Raw genomic sequence first — 13,760 nt, 5'->3', positions numbered from 1 at the left:
AGGACCGTGTGTTGATATGCCACGTCCTTGAAGGCAAATCTCAAGAATCGTCTGTGGTGGGGGGGCTATGTGGATGTGAAAGTAGGCGTCTTTCAGATCCAGCGAAAAGAACCAGTCCCCTGGGCATACTTGCGAGAGGATCTGTTTCAAAGTAATCATCCTGAACGGCCGTCTCATGAGGGCGCGATTCCGGTGCCTGAGATTGAGGATGGGCCTTAGGCTGCCATCCTTTTTGGGGACGAGGAAGTAACAGCTGTAGTAGCCTGACTCACTCTGAGCTGGCGGAACCATCTCTACAGCTCCTTTTGCCAGTAAATTCATCACCTTGGAGTGCAGGACGTGAGCGTCCATGCTCTGCACTAAGGTGGGGACCACGGGCTGAATCGTGGGGGTCTTCGAGCGAACTGAAGTGAGTAGCCTTGTTTTATAATCCCCAAAACCCAATCTGACACTCCGGGGATGGCCTGCCAGGCCTCGGCCCGTGTGGCTAGGGGTCGAATTAGTTCGGGTGGTGGGTCGCCGTGAGGGGACTTGACACTCATAATAAGTGGAAGAGGAAATTTGCTCTCTTTTTGAAAATGTTTGTGTTTTATTTTTCTCGCTATAACAGCGATCGGTTGTGTGGCCGCTATTTGAACGGGCCCAGTGTTCACAACAGTATTTATCACAAACACATTGCCGTCGGCACCCAGAACTGAACGGGGTGCTTGGAGGCACAACAGAGGCTGCTTGTGGGGTGGTCCGGCCATTGCGAGATTTGGCCCCTTCCTCTTACTGTCCCGCAGATCAGGATGACGCCTGAGGCACTGGGTCCAGCGCTATCTTGGGCCAGGGTCCCTGGCGTTTAGGGAATGGGTAGCATCTGGCTGAGCGTGAGAGATGACGGGGCTCAGGCTTAGAAGCTGGTGGCGCTGGAGGTGTGGGCTTCGCAGGCTGCTGAGTCTGCGCCATCTTGGGGCGACTGGAAGCAGCTGCAGAACTGGAGCGCTTTGGCAAGAAATGTCGCATTGCCTGGGACAACTTCTGCGCGGCGGTGAAGCGTTCAGCGATGCTTGTTCACGCTGAAGGCTTCGAGTCTCGTAGAGCGAAGATCTTGCAGTCGTCCGCTCCGCTGCCAAGCCATTGGTTCGTTTTTAATTCACTGCACGGAACCAATGGCCATGCAGTTACACTCTGCTATTGAAAAGGATTCAGGGTAACACTTTAGAATACTGTTCCATCGTTAATGAATAACTACACAGGAACAAATGACTAATGCGCTATTAACATTCTAGTAACTACTATTAACTAACAAGTAACTCTGATTAATGATTTAGTAAGTAATAGCGCTCAGGTGAAACTGGTAGTTCACTATTAGCTAATCAATAACTGCTATTTTTTCATATATCCTGGAGAACTACTAAGAACTACTGTATACAGGTTCATAATTAATATGAATTATGCATAATGTATAATTAATTCTAAAGTAAAGATCATGGTAACCCACTAGTAATGACTCAAGTATTACCAAATTCTTCTAAAGGAAATATTAATTACTTGGCTAAGTATTCTAAAGTGAAAAGCATGATAACTCCCTAATATTGGCTGTCATCATTGTAAGTTTTTGAGATATACTGTATGTAAGGTTTTGGATAGTAATGACTCAAGTGTTACTGCATCCTTCTAAAGGAATTACTAATTATTTGGATCCGTATTCTAAAGTGAAGATCACGGTAACCCACTAGAAATTATTTAAATGTTACCAAATCTAGCAAAATTAATTACTAACAAGAACCTTACAAAAAACCCAAAATTTTACAACAACTTCAGTAATTACTAGGTAGTTATCATGATCTTAACTTTAGAATACTGATCCAAAAAATGAGTAATTCCTTTAAAAGGATGTAGTAACACCTGAATAATTACTATCCAATACTTTACAAAACCATCAAAAGCTTACGATTGCAGTCATTACAAGGGAGTTATCACGATCTTCACTTTAGAATACTGAGCCAAATAATTAGTAATTCCTTCTGAAGAAGTTGGTAATGCTTGAGCCATGACTAGTGGGTTACCATGACCTTCACTTTAGAATTAATTATACATTATGTATTATTCATATTAATTATGAACCTGCATACAGTGATTCTTAGTAGTTCTTGGGTGTTTATGAAAAAAAAAATAGTAGTTACTGATTAGCTAAAAGTGAACTACCACAGTTGACTAAGCACTATTACTTACGAATTCATTAATCAGCGTTTCTTGTTAGATACTAGTAGTTACTAGAGTGCTAATATTGTGTTCTTGTGTAGTTATTTATTAATGATGGAGCAGTATTCTAACGTGTTACAGGATTCAGTCATCAGAGAAAGAGGAGTTTTCCCCCATAGCGTCTTAGCAGATGCAGTACAAGTGAAGTATTGATAGGGAACATTGTATCTAAAATGTATAAGAAAATTGCAACAAAAACATACCACTCTGAAACATCCTGTAAAATCTGTGTTTGCAAAGGTTCTGCATGATCCTTTTGTTCATAAACATTATTGGGGTCTGAATGGGCTCGAATTGGTACATCCCCCAAACAGTTTGTATTCATTTACTCACCCTCACATTGTTCCAAACCCATAAGACTTTCATTTATCTTCAAAATATGAATGGAAATCGTTTTAATAAAACCTGAGAGATTTCTGTTCCTCCCTTGAGCTCAGGCAACCAAAATTGTGATGTTTCAAAAGGTCAATTAAAACATAGTAAAAGTAGTCCATACGATTTGAGCAGTTTAATCCATGTCTTCTGAAGAGGCATGGCCACTTCATAAGATGAACAGATTTAATTTAGGCTTTTATTCACATCAAAACAGTTTATCAATGTACATATGTAGAGCTCATCAAATATGGCAAATGGAAGTTCAAACAATCTTACCTGAAATATCTTCACTTGTGTTTCAAAGATAAATGAAAGTCTTATGGGTTTGGAATGAGATGAGGATGAAAAACTGATGCCAAAATTTGTATTTTTGGATAAACTCTACCTCCAATGTTGAAACAACTTTAAGTAAACCATACACTCATTCATAAACTTTGTTTGAGTATTCAACCAGCTGAACACAACATCAGCACTTATTCAACCAATGGTCTTATGTATGTCTTATGCACAAACTCCACGTTTGAGCAATTTTCTCCATTTGCTCCATAATTGAGATGTTAAAGAAACCTTTTTACATATGGAATGACAAACTCTCTTTCTTCTCTCTCTCTGCTGTGATGGAAGGAGAGTCATGAGGTCTGGTAGGCAGCCAGATGACCTCTGGACAACCTCAGCAGGCTGTGTGTGTGTGAGTGACAGATTTAATACACTGTCCTCCACTTCACTTTCACTTGTATTGCCGCCCATATCGGCTGGTTCCCTTTTAGACACGGGTAAAACTGGATAACATGGCAAAGCTGTGTGTGTGTGTGTCCATTTTCCCATTTGGAGCTCTTCCCATCTGGCCGTCTCTCGTGTATGTCCATTCAACAGAAGCTCACTGTCCGTGCCTCCTAAAATACCTTTATCGTTGTATTACTTTCCCTCCCTCTCTGTTTCTCTCTCTCATCCCCCCGCGTTACTTTCATGCTGTGATGACCACTGTGTCTGCATTCCTCTCGCATTCCTGCTCAATCACGTTGACCTGCTTTTCTCCGACTCTGCTAAGTCAAACTTCTGAATGCACATGACTGAGACAAAAACTCAAAGCTGCACCACAAACCTGCTGTTATACTTAAGAGCAACATTTCATGTTTCTTTACAGGGTCCGCATCTTAAAAAAAGAACATTTTGAAGTTTTGAAATGTTTTGATGTACTGTACTCAGGGTTAATACTGTTATATATAAAATATATATATTTTTACATAATTACAAATTGCATAATTCATAATGTGAAATAAATAAATAAATAAATAAATAAATAAACCTTATGGAAGCCTGTTTCCGCCACTGAATAAAACTAATCCAAAATAAAACTATATATACATATTAAACATAAAAAATGACAAAAATACACAGCAAAAATTAAAATGTAAACAGAAAATATTAAAATAAAATCTATTTATGTAAAAAAACTATAATAGTATATCAATGATATTAAAACAATACTGGATGTAGAGTGCTGGGTCGATTACTTGAAAACTGTGGTCCATTACTGATTACAAATTACATGATGAAAATTGTAGTTAGTAGTTAGTATAGTTAGTAATTTTATGTCCATGAAATGCATTAAACATTACATTTCACCAGGGTTTCCCAAAAATGTATGTTGGCTGACAAAAAAGTTCAGGAATCCCTGAATCAGCAGTGTTTGCATAAACAAGCATAAACATGAGCATAAACATTGGTACGGCAAACACAAGCTGGAAATATTTAATAACGGAGATAATTGTGAGTAGTAATGCCCACGTTTCTTCATTTTGTTAGGCAGGTAAAATAATTAATTGGGAAAGAAACAGAAGCCATTCACCAATTTAGAAGTCAGCATACCATCAGAATGATCTTGAAACTTCAAGGTAAAAAACTTCAGTTGCTTTAAAGGGGTCATATGATGCTGCTAAAAAGAACATTATTTTGTGTATTTGGTGTAATGAAATGTGTTTATGCTGTTTAAGGTTCAAAAAACACATTATTTTCCACATAATGTACATTATTTGCATATCTGAATGTCTTTGAAAGGACATTGCACACATATAATAAAGTTCTATAATATAGTGCACAAACTTGCATGGACTACATTTATTATATTTTTATGATACTTTTATGGTTTTCATATTCATTTAACCATGCCTCATAAGGGCTTTTATTTCTTGAACACATGAAGAAGGCACTTACATAAAGGTCTAAATTGCAAAATAGCAAAACAGCCTGATTAATTCTGAAGGTCAGAGAAAGGGTGGAAAAATTGTCATAAAAACTCATTTATGACTGTTACTGGTGCAAAACAACAAAATAAGTGGGAAAATACAATAATACAAGCTGATAAGACTCCTTTAAAGGGAAAGTTCACCCAAAAGTTAAAATTCTGTCATTATTTACTCACCCTTAAGTTGTTCCAAACCTGTAAGGGTTTCTTTATTCCGCTGAACATACATTTTGAAAAACGTTGGTAACCAAAGAGTTGGCGTAGCCATTGACTTCCATAGTATTGGAAAAAAAAAAACTATGGAAGTCAATGGCTACCAACAACTGTTTGGTCAACTAATGAATATCTGAATGTCTTTGAAAGGACATTGCACACATATAATAAAGTTCTATAATATAGTGCACAAACTTGCATGGACTACATTTATTATATTTTTATGATACTTTTATGGTTTTCATATTCATTTAACCATGCCTTATAAGGGCTTTTATTTCTTGAACACATGAAGAAGGCACTTACATATAGGTCTAAATTGCAAAATAGCAAAACAGCCTGATTAATTCTGAAGGTCAGAGAAAGGGTGGAAAAATGGTCATAAAAACTCATTTATGACTGTTACTGGTGCAAAACAACAAAATAAGTGGGAAAATACAATAATACAAGATGATATGACTCCTTTAAAGGGAAAGTTCACCCAAAAGTTAAAATTCTGTCATTATTTACTCACCTTAAGTTGTTCCAAACCTGTAAGGGTTTCTTTATTCCGCTGAACACAAAAGAATACATTTTGAAAAACGTTGGTAACCAAAGAGTTGGCGTAGCCATTGACTTCCATAGTATTGGAAAAAAACAAATTAATGAGAATTAGTTGACATGTAGTTGACATGTAGTTACAAAGTTACTTATAGTTAATAGAATATCTAAAGTGGACTATCGAAATAAAGTGTAACCAAAATTTTATATAACCCCTTTAATATTTTTCTGCCAGAGGTCTATTTATAATGCAACCCTGACCTTGAAAATGTTAATCACTCACAAAAATGACCAGGACACATTTTGAAGTCTCATGACTTTATATTTCAATATAAAAATATCACTCTCATATACAACACAACCATAAGACTCATTAGAAAACATGTACATGTACATCTCAGTGCTTTCCCTGAAAGCAGAAAACTCTTGAAGTTGACATGTAGTTACAAAGTTACTTATAGTTAATAGAATGTCTAAAGTGGACTATCGAAATAAAGTGTTAAAGTGATTAAAGTGAAAAAAAGTTTATATAACCCCTTTAATATTTTTCTGCCAGAGGTCTATTTATAATGCAACCCTGACCTTGAAAATGTTAATCACTCACAAAAATGACCAGGACACATTTTGAAGTCTCATGACTTTATATTTCAATATAAAAATATCACTCTCATATACAACACAACCATAAGACTGATTAGAAAACATGTACATGTACATCTCAGTGCTTTCCCTGAAAGCAGAAAACTCTTGAACTCCTTCACCTGTCAAGTAATAGATTGACATGACATTTCCTTGGGAAACTTTATCACACCACAAGGGGATTAGCTGACAAACCACCATCCACCACCATCTAACAATGACGTACCACAACTAACCTCTCAAATGTTTCATTACATTCTGCCATTGAAAATAAAAACAAAAAATCTAAACAAACATGAAAAGCTTTCATGACAAGACCAAAAAAAAGGGGAGAACTTTATATTTCAATATAAAAATATCACTCTCATATACAACACAACCATAAGACTCATTAGAAAACATGTACATGTACATCTCAGTGCTTTCGCTGAAAGCAGAAAACTCTTGAACTCCTTCACCTGTCAAGTAATAGATTGACATGACATTTCCTTGGGAAACTTTATCACACCACAAGCGGATTAGCTGACAAACCACCATCCACCACCATCTAACAATGACGTACCACAACTAACCTCTCAAATGTTTCATTACATTCTGCCATTGAAAATAATAACAAAAAATCAAAACAAACATGAAAAGCTTTCATGACAATACCAAAAAAAGGGGGGGAAAAACTTTTATTTTTGAAATAAATTTCCAGATTTGATGCTGATCTGTGTGTGTGTTTCAGCAAACTCTTTAAAAATGATTTAAAAATTTGGAAGAGGCATTTTCATTTGTTAAACCAATAAATTACTTGTTTAGACCGGTCTAAGTGAGCATTTGGAATCAATTCCCTTTTTAGGTGGTTGAATAAAAATATTTGGACTTTATATCTAAAAATTACCTCAACTTAGCACCAGCAAGCTTGTTAGCTAGACAGTTAGCATCAGCTAACAATATTTACTTATTTTCAGTATGGTTATGATGAATAAACATTCATATCTGTCTACTCGGCTAGTTAATCCAAACAATATAAAAATTGATACTGTTGATAAACAATATAAAAACAGACGTCACATAAGCCTAAATGCGTAGCATTTTAATAAAACTGTTAACGTTACGGCAGCGGGGAATATGAACGTGCATGAGTTATTTTAATCTGTGTTATTTTAATTTTTCGTTTTTTTTTTTTACCTAAAACAGAGACACTGATGTTGATGTGTCTGCATTCAAGCATTTCAGTGGGCTTAAATAGATCACCCTTTACAGCAGATTTAGTTCACAAACAACTGACAGTTTTGACCTAAATATGACCTAAACCTGAAATGGATCCTCACAAGTGACCGGTTTGAAACACTCTACATAGGCAGCAACTCTATGCAACATATAAATAGTGTCAACTCAATACACAATTGCATTTTATCGTTTGATGTTAGCAAGTCCACACATGGTAGCATATTAAACATTAAACTCAACATAAACCAGAAGTTGCGACCGACTTTACTTTAGTATTGTGATGTATTTCTGAGTATTTCAGAGTTTTTTCTCTGGATTACCCATCTGTTATAACGGTCCAGGGGTGCGTTTCCCAAAAGTTACTATGGTCACAAATTCTGTCATTAACAATAGAGTTCAACAGAACTTGCGCCCATAATTGGGTAACAATGCGTTTGGGAAATGCACCCCTGATTAATTGATCACCAGAAGACTAGTAGTGTGCGCTAACCAAGTGTGCCTCACAAGTACTAAAAAAGTGAAGCCAAAACATTTTGATCGCCATCTGGTGGCTGGCTGCAGTCTAGGTCATAAACCCCGCCCTCTCCATGTAAATGAATGGGACATGAGCCAAACTAAAAATATCTAATTGTACTTTATATAAAATTTTCCCTTATATTTTCCCTCAAATAAATGGTTTGCGTCATTTTAGAGGGTTCTTAAAGGCAGGGTATGTGGTTTTTCAAAAACGCTTTAGAAAACTGATTCGGGCCGAATCGCAAAACAAACTTGTAGCCAATCAGCAATAAGGGGCGTGTCTACTCGTGATGTGGAGGAGAGCGCGTTCAGTGCATGGGACGGACATTAGCCGAGCCGAGCGACAGAAAGATAGAGATGGCGGATAAAAAACAAAAGAGTAAAACGTCTGCGGAACGATAAGGCAAGAAGTAGGACCCGTGTAAATATCGGATCAGCTTTCCAGCGCTGGAGAGAACTCAAGGAGCGGAGGCCTGCGATCGGACGCCGAGGTTGCTTTGTTTCTTCTCAATAGGTGAGTAACACCGTGTCTACAACAGCTAAAGTCTGCCTACACTGGACGCGATCAAACGACCGTTGAAAACCATTTGAAATGTGTGTCAGCACGTCATAAATAGAACCCGGCAGCAGTTTTCTGTCGGGATTTGTTGCGCCGCGCCGCTCACGTCCGTAGACATGGTGTAACATTGGTTTTGCTTTGTTTCACAGAACTAATCGTTGCCTGGGTTGCGTACGTATATGTGGGGCGGAGCTATCAAAATAGGGGCAAGACCCTTTTGGGGTAGGGGCGTGTTTGTTTTGGTGATTTCAAATATCAACATTGGCTACCAGAAATCACTTACTCTGCCTTTAACACGACAATCTATGTTCAAGTGTTGGCTTTTTCTAATAACTTCGCTTTTAGTTAGTTATCTGATGCTATAAAAACGGGGTGTGGTGTCATGATTGTGAGCTTGTGATCGGGTCTGTGGGAGTTTGGACGGGACTTTGACACCCTGGCTCCAGCTGATAATCACTACTGCGCAGACTCTGGCTCCAAATTAACCACTTCTGCGCAGACTCGGACTCCAAATGAATCACTACCGTACAGACTTGCGCTCCAAATTAATCACTGCTGAACAGTCTTGTCTGCACAAGATGACAGCAGCCATACTGGGATATTTTGGCTTCACTTTTCTATAGTGAACGGAAGTGGAGACGCATTGTACATCTTTTTTTTACAGTCTATGGCGCTACCATAGTAAATAGGGTCAGGATATAGAATATAATTTTTTTGTAGTTACAAAGTAATTACTTATTAAAAAGAAGTACCTACTCAAAAAGTATGCGATTTCAGATGCAGCCAAGTTTTTAAACTCTGTATTAACACATTATTGCTGCTTTAGGATGAACAGCTTTTTTGCATTCCTTATTTCTATGTCACTTTGGACAAAAGCAACTGCTAAATTAACAAATGTAAATTAATGATTTGAAAGTTACTTGACGTATAATGTACTGAGCTGTCCTACACATATGTGACACTGGACCACAAAACCAGTCATAAGTAGCATGGGTGTATTTGTAGCAATAGCCAAAAATACATTGTATGGTTCAAAATTATAGATTTTTCTTTTATGCCAAAAATTATTAGGATATTAAGTAAAGTTAACTTTGCAAGGACAGTCTGGCACTTCTGACTCACAGCCTGTAAGTATGTTTTCATATTTAAATAATTTGCCACTGACTATTCCAACGCGAGTTTTGAGCAGTGTAGAGTAGCGCTTGTTGTTTGTCATTTCTCAGATCACAAATGCAGACATGGTTTTATGTTTACGTGGCGCGATATGCAATGCAATGCGTAAAAAGAAGTGTAAGTCATTATATTCAGTAATTATGTCCCCACTGGATGCAACAAATGCCTAGTTTTTAATGGGTTTTATTGGTTTTGTCTCATCTCGCCGGGACACAGCATCACAGTATGGTAAGGGATTTGAACCTTAAACTGCATAAACACATTGCATTACACCAAATACACAAAATAATGTTATTTTTAGCAATGTCATATGACCCCTTTAATTTTTGATTAGTAATATGCATTGCAAAGAACTTCATTTGGACAACTTTAAAGGCGATTTTCTCAACATTTAGAAATTCAGATTTTCAAATAGTTGTATCTCGGCCAAATATTGTCAACAAACTATACATTAATGGAAAGCTTATTTATTGCTGATGTATAAAACTCAGTTTCAAAAAATTGACCCTTATGACTGGTTTTGTGGTCCAGGGTCACATATAGAAACCGAGCGACACTGTGCAACATTACCTGTCCATGTGCTCTGATTGGTCATAATGAAGGCCCGGCATTGGGCATGGCTCTCACACACGTCAATAGCTTCATCGACGCTGAAGACTGACAGCAGGCATCCGTCATGCTGATAGGACGGCCAGCAGCGGTAGTTTTCCGCTGCTATCGAGGCATCTGACACACGTTTATACTCTGTCAATAGAGAAAAAGAAGAATTAGATCTGGGAAAAGATGTTATTCTAATGAAGACTGAAGATATTTATATAGTTATAAATATTTGTTATTTATGAGAAATACCAAACTGATTTTTATTTTATTTTATTTTATTGTATTGCTACTGTTCTGAATGTCACTAAGTACATCTTTCATGTTCAATGTTTCTAGCCAAACTGACAGCCCCCCATGACAGCACTGACACACACTGCTCAATAAATCAAATGCAAAACAACTGTCCAAGAAAAGCATAGTGTCTTTGTGTGTAGGAGGTTAACCCACATTGAAACAATTTCCGTCATTGTGTTAAAACAGGGGGCTGTCTTGTTCTTTGACGAGGGGAGTCTTCAGGCTGTTGTTAGTCAGAGTTTGACATGTGTCTTCTGATTCTGCCTTTATCTTTTGCTTCCTCAGTAACTCACTCATACACACACTCTAAAAGCCACTCAACGTGACCCCGACTGCAATAAATGCCTCCGTCACAGTCAGAGGGAGGCCAAGAGAAAGAGGGAAGCAGATAAAAAAAAAGAGAAAGGCAGATAAATAGAGGGCGATGTGAGGAGTGACGACCAAAAGAAAACTAAACTAACAATGTCCCTCCCATCAGTCCCACCCACACATTCATCTCTCGTTCTGCCACTTATCACAGCACTGTCAGGTCTTCAACAATGCAGTACATCACTGACCTAAAGAAACAAATCCTGCTTTAAAACCCAGATAACGTTTCAGAAAAAAAAAAAAAAACATTTTCACAAAATTCTCCTTACTGTGATGCAGTAAAATCTTGTTCTCTTCTTACCATAATGTATCTGGACACTACTTGTAAGTTTATTTTATTTTAGTAATTACTATTATTTGTAATGGTGATTCTCATTTGATTATCTTTACTGAAATACAGTATTTGTTTTACTTAAATTGTTTTATTTAAATTAGCATAAATGCAATAAAACACAGCAAAGAACAAACAAACAAATAAATACTATCATGATGTAAAAGTCTTTAATTGAATGAATTTAATTCTTTAATTTAAATAACTTTAATATTATTATATATTATTATAATACTATTGCACTATTACTACTATCAGGCAACCAACTGGACCTTATTTACACACGACACTGCTCCACTGATCATGTGCTGGTTAATCCACTGCACACCTCGGATCACTTCCTCCTCACTCTTAACCTCAACATGGTTCCTGACACAACACATACCCCTACACATGTCACTTTTCGACGTAACCTACGCTCACTCTCACCCTCCCGGCTATCTGCTATGGTTTCATCTTTGCTTCCTTCCCCTGAACAGTTATCATCTCTTGATGCTAACAGTGCTACTGAAACTTTCTGCTCCACTCTTACATCTTGTTTAGACACTGTCTGCCCCTTGTCTTCCAGGCCAGCTCGTACCACCTCTTCTGCCCCTTGGCTATCTGATGTTCTCCGTGAGTATCGTTCTAAGCTCAGAGCTGCAGAAAGAGTATGGCGCAAATCACAAAATCCTACTGACCTTAATGTATATCGATCACTCCTCTCTTCATTCTCTGCTAATATCTCCACTGCTAAAAGGACGTACTATCACAACAAAATTAACAATTCGCCTAACTCTCGCATGCTCTTTAAAACATTTTCCTCCCTCCTTTATCCTCCTCCTCCCCCTCCTTCATCAACTCTAACAGCTGACGACTTTGCCACATTCTTCATTAATAAAATTACAAACCCCAGTGCACAATTTGCCACACCACAAACTGTCAAACACATCTTACCAGCAAACATACACTCGTTTTCATCCTTCTCTCCACTCTCTGAGGCAGAAGTCTCTAAACTCATCCTTTCCAATCATCCTACTACTTGTCCGCTTGATCCTATTCCATCTCATCTCCTTCAAGCCATTTCTCCTGCAGTTGTACCTGCACTCACTCACATCATTAACACATCCCTTCACACTGGTGTTTTTCCCTCAACATTTAAACAGGCTCCTATAACCCAACTTCTTAAGAAACCCACTCTTAACCCAACTCTTTTAGAGAACTACAGACCGGTTTCCCTTCTACCTTTCATTGCAAAAACACTTGAACGAGTTGTATTCAACCAAGTCTCAGCCTTTCTCACACAGAACAACCTCCTGGACAGCAACCAATCTGGCTTCAGAAGTGGACATTCGACCGAGACTGCCTTGCTTTCAGTTGTTGAAGCCCTAAGACTGGCAATGTCCTCATTTGTAAGTCACTTTGGATAAAAGCGTCTGCTAAATGACTAAATGTAAATGTAAATGTATTGCCAGACTCTGTTCCGTGTTTTGTGTGTGTTTTGCTCCTCATGTGTTTCCTTATGCCCATATTTGGTTATGTTCCTGTTCCTGTCCTCATTGTTTCATTATTAGTTCATTAGTATCCACCTGTGTTTGTTAATTATCTCATTTAGTTTGAGTATTTAAGCCCTGTGTTTTCCTGTATCTAGAATCTGGTATTAACGTCAATGTTGTGGTTCTTGTGTGTCTTTGCCTGCCTTGTGTTCCCTACCTTGTGTTACCCCTTTTTGATTATGGATTAAATACTGTTTATTTTGAGTTTTTCCTCATCTCCATGTTCTTCGTTTTGCCAGAGAAGGCAACCGTGACAGAATACCAGACCAATACAGTAAGCGGCGCCCCTTCTCCTCGTTTTTTTCGGTTTTGAAAGTCTTTTGTTTTCTTGTTTTTCCCGCGGCATGGAAGTCGCCACTCGTTTTTCCGCCTTAGCCCACTGAGATCTCCCCTTCATGGAGTAAGCGTGGTAATTCTGCGGGATCACCGCGAGTACTGCGAGTCCGCCGGCTGCTCATCAGTCAAGTCTGCCAGCCAATCCTCAGTCCAGTTGGTCTTGTCTTGTCCATGGAGGCTCGTCTGGGGCAGGCAGCTTCTCTTGTCATGGCCACGGAGGCCATTCCCAAGCCGCTTGCTTCTCCTGTTGCTTCTAGAGAAGCGTTTAGCCCACGGAGGGCTCCTGTTCCAGAGTTTAGCCCACGGAGGGCTCCTGTTCCCGAGTTTAGCCCACGGAGGGCTCCTGTCCCGAGTTTAGCCCAGTGAGGGCTCCTATCCCCGAGTTTAGCCCAGTGAGGGCTCCTATCCCCGAGTTTAGCCCAGTGAGGGCTCCTATCCCCGAGTTTAGCCCAGTGAGGGCTCCTATCCCCGAGTTTAGCCCAGTGAGGGCTCCTATCCCCGAGTTTAGCCCAGTGAGGGCTCCTATCCCCGAGTTTAGCCCAGTGAGGGCTCCTATCCCCGAGTTTA

The 13,760-nt window shown here is 38.6% G+C and overlaps 1 protein-coding gene across 1 annotated transcript in view; it reads right to left on the bottom strand.

Moving 5' to 3' along the window:
- Nucleotides 1-786: 786 nt before the first annotated feature.
- LOC107739483 (extracellular tyrosine-protein kinase PKDCC-like) overlaps nucleotides 787-13,760 on the bottom strand; it is a 43,154-nt gene continuing 30,180 nt past the window's right edge. The window contains exons 6-7 of the mRNA XM_016551610.1: nucleotides 10,299-10,472; nucleotides 787-971 (exon numbers count right to left, since the gene is read on the bottom strand). Coding sequence (XP_016407096.1) covers nucleotides 787-971; nucleotides 10,299-10,472 — 359 coding nt within the window. The remainder of the gene's footprint in view (nucleotides 972-10,298; nucleotides 10,473-13,760) is intronic.

The sequence above is a fragment of the Sinocyclocheilus rhinocerous genome, unplaced genomic scaffold (genome assembly GCF_001515625.1).
Source record: "Sinocyclocheilus rhinocerous isolate Xijiao unplaced genomic scaffold, SAMN03320098_v1.1 scaffold345, whole genome shotgun sequence".
Lineage (NCBI taxonomy): Eukaryota > Metazoa > Chordata > Actinopteri > Cypriniformes > Cyprinidae > Sinocyclocheilus > Sinocyclocheilus rhinocerous.
The sequence above is the reverse complement of the archived record's forward strand: the minus strand, read 5'-3'. Positions and strand labels throughout refer to the sequence as shown.